Below are 20,167 nucleotides of genomic sequence, written 5' to 3'. Positions count from 1 at the left end.
CTCAAAGGGGCAGGATATAAATAAATTATTATTATTATTATTATTATTATTATTATTATTATTATTATTAGCAGGGAGTTGAACTTGAGAGCCCACAAAGCGACTTCTCACACTATGATTCTATGAATTCATGCAGTTGCCATAAGTTGACAGACAACTGGAAGGCATATATATTTCCTGCAACTACACTATATAATGCAAACTTAATTTTTTTTTTCCCATTTACTTACCACTTCATACTGAACTAACACTGTCTACTTTTGGATAGAACATCTGGGAGTTACACTTTGAAGAACCCAGGATAATTCTAAAGTGCTCTGAGTGTTGGTGACCAATGGCAGTCTAAACTAAAGATAACAAACGGAAGCAGTAGACTGGGCCTACTGGCAATCAAGGGTAAGCAAGAGGAATGACAGAGGAGTGCCAACTGACACAGTGTCCACCACAGGCTACCTGTATCAGAGACAACAGAGCACCACACATTGATGTATGGCTGCACCACATCTGAGGATTCTGGGTAACACTGCCCACAATATCCCTCTTTACAACTGAATCACAGAGGTCCCCTAATACAATCCCAGTCAGGACACTGAAAACTGATCCCAACGTAGGTTTACAACAAAGACTGCATCCTTGGATTCAATGCTGCCTTTGATTATGTTCAGAGGCTTTCTTCATCTCTTGTTATGCGATAAACCTTTCTTCTCAAATGCCCAAAGAACTGAACTGACAGGAAACATCAGAGGAAATACACAGCCCAGGTATTTGGAGAACCACATATGAAAGGTAGTTAACACACCAATATTCTGCAGCAAAATTCAAACTGAGTACTGACAAGGCTGCTGAGTACTTTTACCTAACTCAAAATTATTTAATCTTGAAGCAGCTCATTACATGATTAAAAACAAAATACAGCTGAAAGTCAGTTATACTATTCAAAACAATTTTAAAAGCCATTATAGTCAAATCAAGCACTGAATTGAAGAAAAATACAACACTCCCCCAAGATCCTTCTGTAGCAACTACTCAAAGCCTGTCTAAATAAAAATCTCTCTGCCTTCTTGCAGAAAGAAAGCAACCTGGGAGTAGCTACCTCTACCATGTCCTCATGCCTGTGAGGTTGGTGGCATCAAGAAACAGCCTTTCCCCAAAATCTTGGGCATGGTCACATGGAGACATTAGACCTAACCTACATAGAGTTTCACGGTCAAAACCAGCACTTAGAATTGTGTCCAGAAACAGACTGGTAGCTAAGGAATTTGTTCTAACAAGGATGTCCCTTTTTCCAAACTGCTTGGGAAAGATTATATATTGGCATTTCTGTTCTTCTTCTAGATATGGTTGTGGAATATTTCATCATACACTTTCCCGAAAGCAAAATTTTATCTGAGTACTTATGAGAGAGGTGGAAACACTCCTTTTCTTCTCTACTTTCTTACTGCTATGAAGGTATAGTCTTTTGCTTGGCAGTTTTCAAGAGCTTCTGAAAAACAGCAGTACAGTTCCTAGGAACTCTTACCTGTGTTTCTGTTGCTTAGCACTATTTTGTGCCGCCACTGAGCTTCAGAGATGTACTTGGAAAACAGCTGCACGCGACAGTCAAAATTGTCTCGATTTACAGATAAACTCAAACAATCCAGCAATGCTAGCTCCTCCTGAGCTACATGGTTTGAGTCCCATGGGGAAGAACTTTCAATTTCTTTTAAATGGTCCTGAAGCATTTTGAGAAAAATCTCCATTGCTACATCATCTGCTAAAAAGCCACAGATATCACGGGTGAAATGTTTCAGGTCTAGATAGCTCTGTCTGAAGAAATCACAATTGCTGCTATTCACTTCCAAATCAGGCTCCTTTTGAACCCCATGATGCTCTTGAGATACATTGTCAGGTTGCACCACTGGTCTCCTTTCAGGCCCTGCAGAGTGTTGTGGACTTGCCGAGGTGGAAGAATCTCTGCTGGTGCAACACTCTAATTTTCGGTCCCCACGGTTCTTTTTCTCGAAACCTGCCTTTTCTGTCTCTTTGAGCTCAGCATTGCAAAGGTCACTGCAGGAAACAAAGAGCAAGGAGAAGATGTTCTCCAGAAGCTCCTGACGTAGAGGAACAGGTACAGTTCTTAAAAAATGCTGGCACTTGGAAAGATACTGAGCAAAGATATCTGCATAGTCTGCATTTGTGGAAAGAAAATAATTTTAAAAAACATATTTAACATTGTTCTTCCTCCTACTGACAGTGTTGTTCAACAACCAAACTCTTTAAAGAGGGTTTGGGAAAGTGTAACACTTCAGATATTGGACTACAACTCTCCTCAGCTCTCACCATAGACTATGCTAGCTGGGATTGATGGAGTTGCATTCCAACATCTTGAAGACAACAGGCTGCCTATTCCTTATTTAAAAATGGTGCCAGCCTAGGTAGCCACTCACTCCTGACCTAGTCCCCTGTGGTAAATAAAGTATTACATCTGGGTAATTCCTGATTAAGCCCTGCATTGCTGAAACATAGTTCATTTCAAAGAAATTCTACAGATAGCTCAGGAAGCCTGAAAGTGGAGGTGCTAGGCCTACAGCTCTCCTGAGATTAGTTATGGGGACCAGTGGTGTCATTGCCTAGGGTGTCATCTGGTGTGAGAGGAGGCTTTTGGGGGAGGGCAAAGGGGCACACCCTCTCACCTTGCTGCTGCGTGCTGCTCTGCTCATGAGTAGAACAGCATGTGGCAGGGAGGGTGCGCTCAGCCAGATGTCACCCGGTGAGGTCTGCACCCCCTCCATCTCCTAGTGATGCCACTGATGAAGACTGAGCTTACACCAGATGATGAAAACAGCTGTCATATATCAGGAATGACAAGGAAAGGAAAGGAAGAGTTGCAAACCATTCTCTAGGGCTCAGAGACCAACTGCAAAGGCTTATTTCTGCCCCTAGGAGATTAGTTTAGCTGCAGAAATTGAGCTGATGGGTACACAAAAAAGAAAATAGAGACAACTGTGGCTGAGAGTAGAGATACTCAGCCTTAAACAATGAGTTTCTCCTATTAGTGCCAATCTATCTTTATTGGTCTATTATTGTAAATAAAAATATCCTCTCTTATCCTGCCATTCTATCATGCTAAAAACACAGTGTCTTTCAATATACTTAGGAATCCTTTTGGAAATTAATTTTTAATTTAATACTAGACCCATTTACATGCTGCTGTTCCCTTTTGTGACAAAACAGATTATTTAATATCAGACGCTTTTACATGCAGCTCTTCCTTTTTGCAATAAAGCAAGTTATTGTTTAATTTAATATTAGACCCATTTACATGCTACTCTTCCCTTTTGCAATAAAGAAAGTTATTAATCCAAAAGAAGTTTAATCTATGGGTTGATAACTTTAGTGTTCTAATGACCAACAACTCCTATCATTCCTTCCAGCATGGTCTGTGGGAAGGGACTATGGAAACTGGGAGCTCTAAATACCTGGAGCAGTGGTTCCCAAATTTTGATCCTCCAGCTGTTTTGGACAACTCCCAGAGGCCCCAACAAACTTGGCCAACAGTCAAGAAGTCTGGGAGCTGAGCTGAAAAACATCTGGAAGACCAAAGTTTTGGAATCATTTATCTGGAAGGTCAAAGGTTTCCAACTGCATTCTAACCCAGCGTGTGCTTCCACAATATGTAAATTCTATGCAGTTTACTGGAGCCCAGATTACCTTCGAGCTAGGTGCACAGAGGTTATTAGCTATTTAAATAAATGGCTGTGCTGTTACCAAGTAGTGCTGGGTAAGCTATCCTGTGTGATCTGAGAAGGAACAATTGCTACCTCCCACCTCACTAAAACACCACACAGAGACAGAACTTATGTGGACATTAAGCAGCTCTCCAGATGCTGTTGGACTGCACATACCAATAATTAATGGTAATGAATGCTGGGAACTGCAGCCCAACAGCATTTTGAAAGCAGCATGACATTCACCTCTGATCCACATTAGTTTTGTCCACACCGATTGGTAGCTACTCAGGTTTAAAAACAGAATGTTTTTAAAGAACCGGTTTGGGGTGTTGTATCATTTTAAATGTTTTAAACAATTTTATCTTTTTTAATTGTATTTTATTATTTTAATAAGCAATTTATTTTAATATTGTAACAATGTAATTTTATTTTAATGTACTGCTTTGTTTTTAATTCTACTGTTCTTTTAATATTGTGAGCCATTCTGGGTCCCAGTTCTGGGGAAAGAGCAGGACACAAATAAATATAACAACAACAACAACAACAACAGCAAGGTTTCTAACAGAATTCTTCTTTTATTTTATCTAAAGTTGGCAGGGATTAAACCTGACAGGAATTAAATGCATATTTTCTACCATCAACCTACATTCCTTCCCATGCTATATTAGCCTATATCACCCAAAATATCAAATGCCACAAGCAAGCAGCTGACATAGAGCATGAACATTCAGTACCATGGTACCTAAGGTAAGGAGCAAGTTTACTAGGAAAAAAAGCAGATGCACAGTGGATGAAAAGCAAGACTAAATGGAAGTATGATTGAATTACCAGACCTGGGCTAGTAAATTGATGTGCTTGTTCATTATGATCAGGCAGCTCATCAGGGAACTCACTGATAAAACAGGTAGCACAGTCCTTGCAATTTGAAGCCTTGTGTGCATTGACACACAGTGCATAGATAGCGTATTTCATGGCACAAAATGCCTGGAAAAGAACTAAATTGCATCGCTGACTCAAAAGGCTGGAAATTGGCATCACTGAATCTAAAAAAGAAGAGAATGCAGAGGTTAGGCTGGAGGTTATAAGCAAGGAAACAATTACATGTTGTCCAGATTCTGCAGTCAAAGTTTCAATCAATTACAATAACAAGGCTAAAAATGTGGCAGCTATATACATTTGTTAGAGTTTTAACCAGGTTTAAAATGATTTAATTCTTTGATAGATTAATTACCTCTGAAATTCTACATCAGTTACTTAGATATATCTGCATAACTATGTGAAATTTTGTGGCTTGAACCACCCCATTACTTTGAGACCCAGCAACTGTATTGGACAAAGAAGATCCATTCAGCTTCTGATGTGGAAGCAAGGAGGATGACATGTCCCCTCCCCACTCTGCTGCAAGCAATTAAGGCTGTGACAATCACAAGCAGGATTCCTTTTACAAGTCCTTGTTACTTGCTGGTGGGAGGGAGATGGAAATGTCACCCTCCTTGAGCCTTGATCTAGCTGATGGATCTTAAGGGGGGACAGGGGGGGTATTTACATAGTTTTACAGTAAGACTGCATAGTCTTACTGAATATAGAACAGCTATGGATCTCTAACTCTAGGTTACAAATCCATAACTTCAATACTGATTGCTATGCAATATCCTTAACTTTTGTATCTCCTATTATCTAGCATTCAATATCGTGCCTAGCTCAAATATGAGTCTTGAGGTGAAACCAACATCAGCTCCACCTAGAGCAAGCTCAGTGAAATGATCTGGACTTGATAATCACAAGTAACTTAAGTTCTATTCATTTTAATGGGTTAATACTAGGTAAGACTAACATTTTACTCAGCCTCTTCTCTCCAATTGCTCCAATAGTCTCTTTACATTCTATTACCGTAATTAGGACCAAATCCCTATACTTGTACAACTGAAAGTAAGCCCCATTATGTTGCTAGTTAGTAAATGCATGTAGAATTGCAAACCAAGATACAATTTCCCTACAATTTTGCCTCTCATGTTGAACAGGTAAGTTTGACAAGTAACCGTAATCTTATCTAACATGGTTGGTATTTTAGCAGGAATGATCTCTTATGGTCACCACAGTAAGGTGTCTTTCTCACCAGAAATGACATTTGGTAAGTCACTAGCTCTGCATACCACATATAATTCTGGCATTCCCAGCAATAGAATACTTCTGATTCAACACAATCTAATATGGGGTAAAGAACACCAAAAGGTGAATTATACTATCCATAACTTCAATACTGATTGCCACGCAATATCCTTAACTTTTCTCTACATATTATATATATACATATCAAATCAACCCCAGATACATTTTACCAGGCTACAAAGCATGAAAAAGAACAAATTTTCCATGCTGCGTGCTTGTTCTATAAATGCTTGCTCTATAAATGTATTACTGTATTCCCATCTGCTTTAGTGGCTCAAACAAAAAACATTAGCTACAATTTAACACTTTTCATTATGCTAAAATAAAAAGTAGGCATGGCATTAGGAAAAGCATTGTGCCTTTCTGCAAATTTATAAAGTCAGCAGAAGAAAAGGAAAGATAAAAACATGTCATTTTCCTCAAATCACTGTGAGGAGACAGGCAGAGAAAGCCACCTATGTCCCTCACTACAATGAACACGTATCTAACTTTATCAAGAGCTGTATAAAGGGGGGGAAATTCAATAGGCACACTGCAGGGATACCTGGCTGTATCAACTCTTCTTACACACTTTTACCTTGAGTGTCTGTTTCCCTGACTGGACTTTTTTGGAGAAGCTCAATAACAGCTTCTTCATTCAAGGCCAAGAGGCTGGTAAGATGATGGAGAAGGTACAGGGAAGAGTGGCTCTCCAAACTGTGCAAGTACTGCAGAAGAACATCCTCTGGAATAATATTACTACAAAACAAAAGAAGTCTGGTTTCAAACAAGACTGCTTACAACCTAAAAGAATTCACACTACTCCCAAACCTACTTCATATTGGTCTGCAAGGAGTCTTTGTTCTTTTAAGTGCACATTTTCAGGAACTATATAAGAAATTTGTAGAATGTGGTCAAATGTCAAATAAAAGTTTTGCATTTCTGTGAAAACATTCATCTTTTACCTTAACCTTCTTTGCAAAAGTCCAAAACTCTAGCAGTGTATATGAGGAAAGAACAAAAAGTGTAGAAGGTTGCAAGAGACTTATGACCACTCCCAGAATTCAAAAATAACATTACAAAAAGTAAACATACAAGTATGCTTTTTTTTTCATTTCTAGATCACAGGGGTTTGAGTCCTTTGTTTAGAACACTCAAACATTGGCCCAGTATATAAAAGTGGTTTAAGTATGCAGACACTGGAACAAAGAGGAATGAGGCTGGCATGGAGTACAAGAAGGGACTTCGAAGAGAACAGAAGTTGATTAGTTGGGCAAGGAAAGCTGAGTGTAAACTGTCTAAGAAATTAAGGAAGTTAAGAACTGTAAGGACCACAGTCAGCACCAGAAATGTTTTTTTTCCCTTCACCCCAAAACTACAGCTAACCAACAGTAAATTAGCACATGACAGATTATCTCTATGTACATGTAATTCTTAAAATGGAAGAAAAAGGCTTTTGTTAAAATAAGTGGTCCAGGCACTGCAATGCTGTTACCTATTCTGTTGTATGCACCACTCAAGAACCTCAACTTGAGCACACAGCGCATCGCAGAAGTCTTTCAATACTGAGTCATTGCAGGTATCCTGTTAAAAATAAAGGGGTAGAGAAAAAAACTATAGGTGTACACCCATTAAAAATGAACCAGGCAATGCACTGACCAATTCCCCATCTAGGAAACTGACTAGAATCAAAACAGAGAGACCACTGCAACTTTCCCCACATGAAAAATAAGGTCTTACATGCCTGAGATTTGTGAAGAGTGCAGAGCAGCATTTTGGCTGATTCTACACTACGACACTGAGTCCATCCTAGCAATATCAGGAGTCGACTGAGATGCCTGAATTCCTGTCTCAGCAAGCAGCTGATGCCGGAGAAGTCTTCCCTTTTCATTAAAGATAATGCCGTCACCTAGAGAAAGAACCACTTCTTTATTGTAAGACTGAGATTCCAGACTTCGAAGAAAAATTAGTAAGTTAAAATATTAAAAACTACATAAATGGGACAATGGACAAATTTGAGACAGGGGATTCTTATTCTCTAGTTTATATGTAATGACTCCTTGAAAAACAGATGATTAAGCATGCTACCACAACAGCGCTGTTATTTCATAGGCCTAAATCCAGTTCCAGTCACCTATTTGCAGTCTTGTTTCATTCCTAGTTACTTTTTTCCAGGCAATTAAACTACAGTATCTTCAAAGTAATTGAAGTTCACTGAATGAACCATTAAGTCTCCAGCATCCCACTGTAAATGCCAGAAACTTCAGTCTTAGCACAAAAGTCATTCATTAAATTCTTTGCTTAATCGGTTAGGCAGAATGAGAGTTATCTTTGGAAGCAGATTCTGGGCACATGGAGAGAAGGCATCATTATCCTCAGCCATTCCTCCTAAGTTCCCAGGCCACTGAATTTTACCAGACAACAGAGCTGTGTGTACCACTTGGCACAGCTCTTCTCCTTCTCTTTTCCTTTAACATAATTCAGATTCAAAGGTGAATACTGTCCCTTTGCAATCAGAGAGGTAATTTAACCTTGCAGCAGCTTTATATCAGAGGGTGGGAAATTGCTACGGGTTAGTGGCCTCCATAGATGTTGGAGGGCTGCACCCCATCACCCCAATTTCTCCCCACATACTCTCTGGGGGCATAGGGACATTTTCACCTCATTTCTAGGGAGTCTGGCTCATTTAGACCCAGGAGAGATCTTGTTTTTTTACAATGGAAAGTGACCTGGACGTCGCTTCCAATTTAAAAAAAACGCCTGTCATGAGCTTAGAATGGCCCGGGGAGACAAACACTTGATGAAATAGTTTTTTGTGGCTTTTTTGGGCTATGTGGCCATGTTCTAGAAGAGTTTCTTCCTGACATTTCGCCAACATCTGTGGCTGGCATCTTCAGAGACTGCTTGCCTGGAAAGGAGTTGGGTATATAGACAGTATACTGTGTGACCTGGGAAGACAGGATTGATTTGCATGTGTATTGTTCTGTTGCTAATGGCAGGCCTCAGGGTGGGACTGCAGACTGGGTCAGCCAGAAAAATCAGCAGTAGCAGAACTTGTTACACACCATCCTGGGCATAAAATACTGTTTGAAAACACTGAAATTCTGGACCATGCCAACAACTACTATGTCAGGATGCACAGGGAAGCCATTGAAATCCACAAACACCTGGACAATTTCAACAGGAAAGAGGAAACCCTTAAAGTAAACAAGGTTTGGCTACCAGTCCTGAAAAACAGCAAGATGAAGACTCAACAAATGCAAATTTGAAATCTCCCAGGGTCAAGGGTTTCCCAGCAGACAATGAGCACTAATCAAGCAGACACTAATCCTCTCTTGCAGACCATCCCACCCTGAGACCTGCCATTAACAACAGAACAATCCACATGCAAATCATCCCTTTCTTCATCATCTCAAGATGATGTTGGTGGGATCATATCAGGAGAAAACATTTCTTTGAAAAAACATCTGAACTCTTGTGGTGCTGGGGGCAACAAAACAACATCATGGACTCCATATTGCCCACCCCTGCTCTATATGAAATGGGAAGCAGGATGGAGCACCAGTTACTCCTTTGCTGCAGGGACAGAAATATCTTGGCCTGGTCCTGGCTTTGTTTTGGAACAATGGGATCAGCACAATTCATTGTTGAACTCTCCTTCCATCTCATTAGGAATTTACCAGAATTTGTTCCAAAAAGTGCTTGCTGCTGCTAAGGCAGTAGATATAAGCGGCTTTCCAAGAATATGCTGGTTCATGATCCAGGAACAATGCTATCACTGCCCGTTCAGCATCCATCTGTTCTGATGTACCTGAAATATCCATAGCTGCTGTTAATTTCATATATACTGAAAGCACAGAGGCCCTATTCAGCATTAAAGCCCTCACACAATTAGAATCATACAAGTGGAAGCAGCAAAATGTCCCCTTGTTCCCCTGGTCCAGCAACTCCAATTCTCAATGTACTGGAAACGGAAAAGCTACAGCCAGTCTTCCTACTGATTATAACTGTATGTTCATTCCACTGGTAAAATGGGTATAGGATATATAACTATAGCTGGATTACTCCTAACCTATAGGATGTTTTAATGTTCAGTGGATCACTGTGACTCATCTCCAAGAAGTTAAACCATAGACATTTTTTTCAGAGGAACCTGCTAGCCCTCCTTTCCACTTATTTTATTTATTTATTTGTTTGTTTGCTTTATTTATATGCCACCTTTCTCCCAGGATGGGATTCACTTGTCTGTAACACAGTGGCAAGCAACTACCATGAGCTGGGAAAACACACTGGTCCCTCATGGAACCTTGGAGGACTGCACAGCCCCATCATCTGAGTTTTTTAAAATTTGAATCCTCTTCCAGTCCTAGTTGACTTCCAGTTTACTGCTTAGTTAAATAAAGGTCTTTCCTGGGACATAAAACAGCTTTAGAGGACCAAAAATACAAGCCAAATTACCCCTTCACATCCAATAGGACTTTTGGGATTCAAAACAGTTTTTTAATTATATAAATTTGGGGGAAGCTTAAAAAACATTACTGGAGAGCTGCAGGAATTACAGAAGAATTTGTTTACAAGTGGGCTCAACTTATCCACTTCTGCTGTATCGATCGGCTTCAAAACTAGTTTTTAAAAAAATTATAATGTAACATACATTTCCACGTGTCCTCTCTACATGCCTATTATCTTGTTGTAAGAGATGATAAACAGACTTGGAAACTGGAAACATACAGTAATTTCCAAGTCCATTTATGATCTTATGCAACAGAATATAAGATCCTGTCAAGGATTTGTCTTAGACAAGTCTTGACTAGAAACAAGGTTTTATTTTTCAATAGAGTCACTGTGGCATAGGGAAACCAATAGATATACTGAACTCATAATGAGCCAAACATTTATCATTCTGGAAATGTGGAAGAATCTCCTTAAAAGTGACTTGTTCTAAATAATAAACTGGGGCCAACCAAGAAACACTCATGCTTTAATACATTTGTTAGTCATTATGGTGACATGAGATTTTTCTGTTGCCTTCACTGTAACAGCACAACATAGAAACTATTTAGAAATTGTTTGGAAATCAAATGACTCTCTAAGATTAACTAACTAACCAGAATGGAAATTAAGTTAAGAACCAGGAGCTAGGTATATAAAAAGGTCTACCACAGTCTTCAGAACTGTGGACACTCCAGCAAGACATGTTTTAAAATCTGGGAAACACTACAAGGCACACATAAAGTTTCCCACAGGGAAATCTGAGAACGCTGTAGCAAATTCTGTTATTCCTCAACTCTGTATTATCTGCATATAATTCTGGAACACTATATTGTAGCATCTGTAGAGGAAATGACAGGACATGGTAGGCCACTCATAAAGTTAACAGTAAGATAGTCACTGATTAGTCACTATCTTCCCACACAGCCACTACTGAAGGAGCAGTTCCAATTGATAACTCAGGGTTGACATGAAAACCTACAAAGGAGAGTGGAGTTAAGCAGAGGGGATGTCCTATTCCTACTATAGTCCATTCTATGTCATGGACCAACCTAGTTGCTGACTGAAGTATTAATAGGTTTTCAAGAGAAATAACAACAGAATGAGAAGACCTGTGAGTGATCTTACACAAAATTTCACCAATTAATGTTACAAACTAGTCTCAATGCTTTGTTCTTATTTTTCTTATTTCTGAAGGCTGTATCCAGGTTTTCTTTCAAACAACTCAAGATTGAGACCTGCAACCACTAGTCCCTTGGTTGTAGGGGTGGGGGAGGACTCCCACTAACCAAACTGTGACAGGAACCAAAGTTCTCTTTTCCCACCCATCTGTTATATTATCCAAGTGGGGCAAGGTGCACTGCACCAGTCAAAGGAGATTTGCCATGTGAAAATGCACCAGATGCTTCAGCATTGTTGCAAACCTCCCTGGGGCCTGGAATGTGAAAGGGATGGGGATAGATGAGGACAGGAAAGAAAGGGATAAATCCTATGCACACTGATCTTAATGCACATTAAATCTTAAACAGACCTTTGCCAGGTGACTTTGGTCCCAGAAGTTTCTCCCTTGTCTTCTCAAGAAACATACTGCTAAAGAGACTGAGCAAGGCATGACTGCCTTTTCTGAGAAGGCAGCCAAGTAATCTCTCCTCCTTCAGCAGGCTATGTTCACCCCAGTAAGCATCCAGAACTTCTCTGAAGAGAAGGCGCAGCTCTCCTGTCTGACCCTCCACCTCCATGTTCAACATGCTAAGAGCATTATAGATTTCATCTGCGGTCTTGCTTTGATCCGATTCCAGCAGCTTTTTATTTAGTTGGAGAAGCTTCAGATGTTTTAGGGAGTCCCAGAGAAAGTCAATAAAGATGCGTCTTGGTGAGCAACTATGTGATAGTACAGAGCTGTGTTCAACAGGATTTTTCTGAAGAAGCTCTAGTAGGGTTTGCAGCTTCTGCGGAGCATGCAATAGCATTTTTCGGAGAGCAGCAATCACTTCTGCACTAAATTTTGATACAGATTCTTCCCTTTGTTTCCTGCTCAATACATGTCTGTCTTCAAAGGTTTTGTAAAGCTCCTAGAAAGGAAACATACAGCTGGGATAACAGCAAGTCATTTCTCACCATGAATACTTTTGTAAATATGAAAAAGATGAAGAAACAGTGTACACCGGAGGCTTACAGAGAACCTCTAGAGCAGGGGAAGGAAATGCAGCCCCCCAGGAATTTCAGAAATTACAGTCCAGTTCATCTTTCATACATGTGTTTCACACACATAGTAAAGTATCTACTGAAGTTTACATTATACCTGATGGCTCTATCAGTTAATGCACTAACTCTTCTGCTTAGACAATTCTGCATTAGAAAGCAATAGTAATATAGGTATACCAAAACCCTACTCAGGCCACACCTTTAGAACAGCATGAGGGACATCCTTCTCCAGTTCTTCTAAAAGAAGCAAGAATTCAGTTTCTCTCTGGAGAGCTACTGGTACTGTTTTCTGTAATGAGTAAAAGGATAAAGAAAAGCGGGAAAGAAGCATATTAGAGGATTATACAATTACAAGCTACTTAGTGATTTCTTACCAACAAGCTCTTTAGGAGTTGTAAGTTTTTTAGAAATTTGGGGAGGACTACAGTACATTTCTCAGTCAACCTGATACTTTCTGTACAAATGATCTATTTGCAATTACTCAAGTGGCAGTAACTATTTACTAGTAGTTATAAACTCAAAGATTTCTTTCAACCATTATTAAAGACAACTACAATCCAAAGGAGCCATTGATGAGAACCATGCACACAGCTGTAGAGTTGTTGTTTTTTCTACTGACAGATTTAATAGGCCACATCTTGCACCTGAAACAGCCAGAAAGTAGAGTTAAAGTTTTGATATACATTATATGGTCAGCTAAGTTTTTTTAATCAAGCCAGAACATCTAAGTACACTTTTTTCTCAATCAAATTTCATTAAATTTAAGGGATTTTCCATGGAAATAATATGAGAAACAGCATTTTCATTTGCTACTTTTTCTCCTTCAGTTTTGACTATTATTAAATTAATTTTTTGTGGGAGTTCAGGAGAATTTCAGTGCAGTATTCATTACTGCTCACTAAATGATAATGTTTGGTAAAATGGGAGAGAGTAGGAAAAGAGGAAGACTACATTACTGGCTGGATGGCCATCTGTCAGGTATGCTTTGATTTAGATTTCCTGCATGGCAGGGGGTTGGAATAGATGACAGTCCAACTTCCAACTATGATTCTATGATTACAGTGAATAGACTCAATTATGAAAGCCACAGCGCTGAATCTGCAGGACCAGAGCAGGGCTGTTGATGACAGTGTGTCTTGACGATCTCTCATTTGTAGGGTAACCATAGGGCAAAATCAACTTGATAGTTGATACTAATATAACCAACTTCATTTAAATGGGGATTTAAAATACTATCCAGTTAAGAAATCATAATCTCTATGTGGAACAAAACATAGTCCGATTTAGAATAGAAGAAGAGCAAGACTTCTTTACCTTATCCCATGCTAGCCACTTTTGTAGTACAAGGAGCCAAAACCAAGCAAGCTTTTGAGGACTTCGACTGGGGCTGCACCTATAAAAAATTAAATCCTATACTCATGTATTTAAAAGTCCCAATAACTTCAGCAGAAATTACTACTGCACTAATTGTCACTTGTTGCTCATATTCCTCAAGCACTATGGCTTTCCAAACTCCCATCTCAAACCAAATACAAGATACACATTTACACCCCTACCATTCCACAGTTCATCTCTATCTTTCAAATGCCCAAGAAATATTCTTGTCACCTATGTAACTGGCACATGGCAATATAAATATACCTATTGGCAGGAGGAACAGGAAAAAGAGAATAATAATTTAAAAATATGCTTTTTTGCCCAGACACTATCAAGGACAGCATTTTGTTTCAGGCAGATCTGCAAGGCCACCTTGGGTCCTGCATAAGGAGAAATATGGGATATAAATTAAATCAATTAATCAGTTGAGTTCCAAAGGTGGGGGAACAAAATCAGTCCCAAGAGGACATCATTTATATATTTTCCCCAGAAAGACTATATGAAGTAGTGTTTAAGGCTTCTGGATCTGCATAGACTTTGCAGAATGTCAATGTTAAAAGCAACACAAATGGTTTCAAAACCCTTGTTTTAAAATGATGTTAGTTTACCAATTTCAGCTACCAACTCCAGGTTGTATTAGAATAGGGCTAAAATGCATCCCAGTCAAGGTGAAATGTGCAAAGCAGCTGGAGTGACTCATATAGGTCTAAATCTAATTGCTAGTCCCAACCAAAATAAATCTACTGGAGGAGAAAGTGCTGAATGGTAGGTCAACACTTAACATTAAATACAATACAAGTATTAGTATATGAACAAATAGTAAATGGGCACATTCAGATCCTACTTTTAAGACAGCAATCCTCTATCCACTTACCTGAGAGTTAACCCCATTAAAAATAGGAGTTATTTCTGAGTATCCATATAAGAGAATACACTTCAGTACATTTTAGCTTCTGAAACTCCCCTCTTCACATACTTTTTTCCTAATAGTAACAAAATGTAGAGCACTCACCTCAAATGGGAAGGGCACACTATTAGTGCAGACAGGATCCTTTCAACTTTTTCAGATCCATCCTGCCACTGATGTAACTGAGGGATGCAGGCTTGTGCAAGTTCCCAATCATTCCTCCGTATACATTCACAGAAAAACTGGAAAAGTTGTTCCAGAGATGTAGATTCTTCCTTACCAAATGGATACATCTTCCTGTTTTAGAATGTAAACACGACAGATCATCAGCTCCTACCACAAAATCATATTCACTAAATGGTTGCTTACAATGCACTTCCTAAACTGCCAGGGAAGATTTCGCAGAGGTAAATCTGGGAGTTGAACCTCCCTTACATAACTACTCCAAACACCTTCAACCAGGCAAGCAACAGATGCTGTCTCAGCATTTGCTCTAGTTTTGACATCAGCAATAAATACCAGGCATTCATAGTACATGGTAGTGCAGTGGTTAAATGCCTGTACTGCAGCCACTCACTCAAAACCATAAGGTTGCGAGTTCAATACCAGCAAAAGGACTCAAGCTTGACTCAGGCTTTCAGCCTTCCGAAGTCGCTAAAATGAGTACCCAGATTGTCGGAAGCATATAGCTTACACTTTGTAAACTGCTTAGGGAGTGCTCAAGAGCACTGATAAGTGGTATAGAAATGTACTTGCTATTGCTACATGCATGGCATCAGGACAGAAAAAAGGATGGCTCCCTTGTTGGCCATGATAGTCCATGCGAAATCTGATCAATTATTTGGAGAAGAGGGGCTCGTGTGAAAAAAAAGCAGTTCCACCAAGGCAGGCCCCTGATTTGAGAGCTAATATTAGCAGACTTCCTGCTCCACATTCAAATATGGTGCCAGTCACCCTGATGCCTGCCAGCTTTGAAACTACATAAACTCTAGAGAATTGAGGGGGAAAGGGGTTAACTCCTCATTCTCAACTTCCTTCTGGCACCACTGAGCATGCCTCCCCCTCTTCCTCCTTCTCGTTGCCTACCTTCCATGCCAGGTTCTTTTAGGAACTACTCAAACGAGTTTCAAAAACAAAACTGGATGGATGACACTAGCGATAGGTAAAGCTGTCCTAAACATGGTACTTCAAAATCCTAGTTAAGGAACTCAATACTGCAATTTACTCCCCAGTAAATGTGTTGTTTCAGACTGTAAAGACAGAGAAAAACGTATTCACAATACACAGTTTAAGTGTGGAGAGGAGTGAGCTAATGAACATTTCAGCACACATTTCTGACTCTACCCTTTTCCCTCCAGGCGCAAAACATTTTTCAGTTTTGTTACATATATTTCAAAAAATATTTTATCAGCCTTTATTCTTTCTATTTTTAAGTTTTAGATTCAAAATCATTTTTGTTGGCAAATGGCACAGGAGATGCTTTGGAATTAAGAAAACTGGACACTAAGCTCTGAGTCTAATGCATTATGATCCAGAATTACAAAACAGTTTGTAAATTTCTCAGCATCAGGCTGACCCTTATCCTGCAATATTCCAAATTATTGTATAACCCACCTTTTTACAGTGGTCCCTCCACATTCACTGGGGTTAGGGATGAAGGACCCCTGTTAATATGGGAAAACTGCAAATAAAAAAACACAACACTATTTGTATTTGAGAGAACACCTCTCTAGGAATCGCCAGGCCCTCCAGTGCAAATGCTATGGTCAAACATCTGCCAGACACTGATCACAGAATCATGCTGAAGGACCTAGAAATGCCCAGAGAAGTGTTTTCTCTAAGAGCAAAACTCTATGGTCAACTCCTGGCAGAGTGCTGGAGGGACCTAGAGATTCTTAGAGAGAACATATTGATCAAAACCACAAATAGTCAAAGCTGCTAATGTGGAGGCCAGCTGTAGACACAGCTATAAAGGGGCAGGATAATGGCCTCCAGTTGCATTGCTCAGATGATTTTGTAACACCTTCCAAAACCAAAGTGTCTTTTAAAAAATCAATTACTTCCATTTGCTTCAAAGCAAACCCAGTCTCAGCAATGTTAAAATCCTAGTTTTCCATTTAAGATGGTTTTTATTTATCAGCAGTGTTTTTTAGCATATAGAAATGTCCTTAAGTTTGCAGTTTGACAGGGTCCGAGAGGTCGCTTTTTCACTCTCTTTACTCTTGCAGTTGAATGTTGACACAACAACACAGCCAGCGGATCTTGCTTGGAAAGGCAGAGGGCGCAGTGGGTTGTGGCAACTGGTGTCCACTGGAAGCTGTGACAAGAAAGTGTGTTACGTCTCCTTAAACACAAAGCTAACTGAGAGTTCAAAGACATAGCCCTGTTCCTCTGCAAAATCAATCTGCAAAGGGATCTTGCCTCAAAGATCCCTTTGCATACAATTAAGTTCAATGAGGCTTCCCAGGAAAGGGATTTCCTTAGAGCAAATCAAGGGAGAATCTTTGAAGGAGGGTACCAACAACAGCTGAGCAGTTCTATATGAAATAAAGAGATCCCTAAAAGTTCACTCAACCAATCCCACAGGTAAACATAAAATGGCAACACTTCATTTAACAAACCAGGTAACAAATCAACAGAAATTGAGCAATGCTTCTCCAACGTGGAAGACTCTGCAATCCCATCTAGGCTGCATCTGCACTGGAGAAATAACCTGGTTTGACCCCGTTTTAACTGCCATGGCTCAAGGCTATGGAATTCTGGGAATAGCAGTTAAAGCGGGGTCAAACCGGGTTAATTTCTCCAGTGCGGATTCCAGTGTGTTCCTTTGGTCACCATCCATCCTTTCGTATGTGAGGGAAATAATGTGGAAATAAGTCACTTTGACGGCCAGGGCTCTGGGGTTTGCTGTCACACTGAAGAAATAACGCAGTTTGATATCGCTTTATAGTTGCCAGGGACTTGCCGTTTGTTCTGGCACCAGAGGTCTCTGGCAGAGAAAGCTAAATATCACAGGCTGCGTCCACACCAGAGAAATAACCCGGTTCGGCACCGCTTTAACTGTCCTGGCTCAAGGCTATGGAATTCTGGGAGTTGGAGTTTGTTGCTCCGCTCCGCGCCCACAACAAACTCCAACTCCCAGAATTCCACAGCCCTGAGCCAGGACAGTTAAAGCGGTGCCGAACCGGGTTATTTCTCCAGTGAGGATGCAGCCCTGGTTAAGGTTTCCCTTGTTTCTCCCTCCTTTAGAACATAAACCAGGACAAGCCCTGGCCGCCTCCTCCTACGACTCACCTGGAAGGCAGACCCAGCCGCCGGAGGAACAGGCGCCCGCCCTGCTAGCTTCGCCTCCGCTTCCCAAAGGAAACAAGTCCCCCTGCCGCCGCCATGTTGAAAGGGAAATCACGTGACCTCAGCGACGGGCGAAAGGGCGCGCTGATTGGAAAGGGAGGGCGCCATCTTTGTTGAGGGCAGCTGAAGCCCAAAGGGGAACCATCTTGAGAGCTGGCGGCCAGCTGCGTCCCAAGCTGTTCCCTGCCAGAGTGCCAGCCTTTCTTTGAGGCGGAGAAGTGCGCACGCGCGAAGCTTCTTCCACTAATGGCGCCCAGAGAGGGATCATATCCCTTTCTAGAGACATCCATCCGAGTCTTTTTCAGAAGGCAGTGCCCATCCTTGTCTTATGTACAAATCATGTAGGAATAACTAAGGCAGTCTGACACCCTTTTAACTGCCAGGGCTCTCTCTGGGGTTTATGTGTCACTGCAGAAATAATGCCGTTTGGAAAAAACAATATTTTCTTTGTAAGAAACAAACCAGCTTCCAACAATTGAAAGAATACAGATGTACAGAGATAACAGTAATACAAATATATACAACCCCCCTTGAAAAGGAGTTAAGCCGTTCTAAGATCAAAATTCAAACAATAAAATCAACACGATTATCTTAAATCACACGATATCATCATAGCGCAAAAGCAGTGGGCAAACTCATCATGGCCAGGATTGTACAATTACAGAATACTCCAAGTATGGGGAATCTTTGCGTGGCTGGGGGCTACGTACGGGGAGACCATGCCCTGTGAGGAAAGATTTAGGGAGCTGGGATGTTTAGCCTGGAGAAGAGAAGATTAAGAAGTGATATGATAGCCCTCTTTAAATACTTGAAGGGATGTCATATTGAGAAGGGAGCAAGCTTGTTTTTTTGCTGCTCCAGAGAACAGGACCCAGAACAATGGATGCAAGCTCCAGGAAAAGAGATTCCACCTCAACATTAGGAGGAACTTCCTGACAGTAAGAGCTGTTTGAGAGTGGAACACACTCCCTAGGAGTGTAGTGGAGTCTCCTTCCTTGGAAGTCTTTAAACAGAGGCTGGATGGCCATCTGTCAGGGATGCTTTGATTGAGAGTTCCTGCATGGCAGAATGGGGTTGGACTGGAAGGCCCTTGTGGTCTCTTCAAGTTGGATATTTGGTGGTTCTCATCTAGCAGGCCATTCCATAGGGTGGGTGGGAGCATCAGCAGAGAAGGTACTCTGGGAGGTCGCCTTCAGTTTAGTTCTTACAGGTTGCAATACATTCCTCCCAGTCCCAGAGGACCTGAGTGTGTGGGGCGGATTGTATGGAAGGAGGCAGTTCCACAAAGAGGTTGGACCCAAGCCATGTAAGGCTTTAAAGGTCATAATCAACACCTTGTATACTGTGCCTGGAAACTAACTGGCATCCAATGGAGGGATTTTAGGATAGGTGTTATATAGTCACCTCTAGATGTCCCAGTGACTACTCTGCCTGCCATATTTTGAACTAGTTGAAGTTTCTGGATAAGGCACAAAGGTAGCCCCATGTAGAGCACATTGCAGAAGTCAAGTTGTGACATTACCAGTGCATGTACCACAGTTTCCAGGTCCCCCCGGTTCCACGAAAGGACATAGCTGGCGCATCAGCCGAAGCTGATAGCAAGCACTCCTGACTGTCGCATTTACCTGATTTGGCATCAGAAGCGACATGTCTAGAAGCACTCCCAAACTGCAAACACAGTCCTTTAAGGGGAGTGTGACCCCATCTAGGACTGGTTGACCTATCCTTATACCTGGGTTAGTGGGGCTGACAATGAGTACCTCCGGCTTATCTGGATTCAGCTTATACTATAACAACAGGAATAAGGAGTAACAAATATATTTTGTTACTCCTTATTCCTACTCCTGTAAAAACCTCTTACTCCTTTACTCCTTCCTCCTACTCCCCAGCCCTGCTTCCCAGGTCCTACAGACATTTTGCTTTCATCGCCCCTTGTTTTTTGCTGTATTTATCCCCGTGGATATACTTACGCAGCCTG

At 40.8% G+C, this 20,167-nt stretch overlaps 1 protein-coding gene across 4 annotated transcripts in view; it reads right to left on the bottom strand.

Moving 5' to 3' along the window:
* ZFYVE26 (zinc finger FYVE-type containing 26) overlaps positions 1–18,213 on the bottom strand; it is a 71,184-nt gene extending 52,971 nt beyond the window's left edge. For 2 of the 4 annotated variants that reach the window (XM_089521698.1, XM_089521701.1), the window contains exons 1-11: positions 18,133–18,213; positions 14,944–15,135; positions 13,869–13,947; positions 12,754–12,843; positions 11,881–12,421; positions 9,539–9,669; positions 7,603–7,767; positions 7,354–7,442; positions 6,457–6,617; positions 4,544–4,753; positions 1,520–2,167 (exon numbers count right to left, since the gene is read on the bottom strand). In XM_089521698.1, the coding sequence (XP_089377824.1) occupies positions 1,520–2,167; positions 4,544–4,753; positions 6,457–6,617; positions 7,354–7,442; positions 7,603–7,767; positions 9,539–9,669; positions 11,881–12,421; positions 12,754–12,843; positions 13,869–13,947; positions 14,944–15,131 (2,302 nt within the window). In that variant the 5' untranslated portion in view covers positions 15,132–15,135; positions 18,133–18,213. Of the gene's footprint in view, positions 1–1,519; positions 2,168–4,543; positions 4,754–6,456; positions 6,618–7,353; positions 7,443–7,602; positions 7,768–9,538; positions 9,670–11,880; positions 12,422–12,753; positions 12,844–13,868; positions 13,948–14,943; positions 15,136–15,924; positions 16,007–17,058; positions 17,156–18,132 lie in introns of those variants that run through there. The other 2 variants (XM_089521699.1, XM_089521700.1) reach the window with 2 other exon arrangements.
* Positions 18,214–20,167: the final 1,954 nt, after the last annotated feature.

Source organism: Sceloporus occidentalis, unplaced genomic scaffold (assembly GCF_023333645.1).
Source record: "Sceloporus occidentalis isolate IW3139 unplaced genomic scaffold, rSceOcc1.0.p SCAF_4, whole genome shotgun sequence".
Taxonomy (NCBI): domain Eukaryota; kingdom Metazoa; phylum Chordata; class Lepidosauria; order Squamata; family Phrynosomatidae; genus Sceloporus; species Sceloporus occidentalis.
Note: the sequence above shows the minus strand (reverse complement) of the source record. Positions and strands in the feature narration are given on the sequence as shown.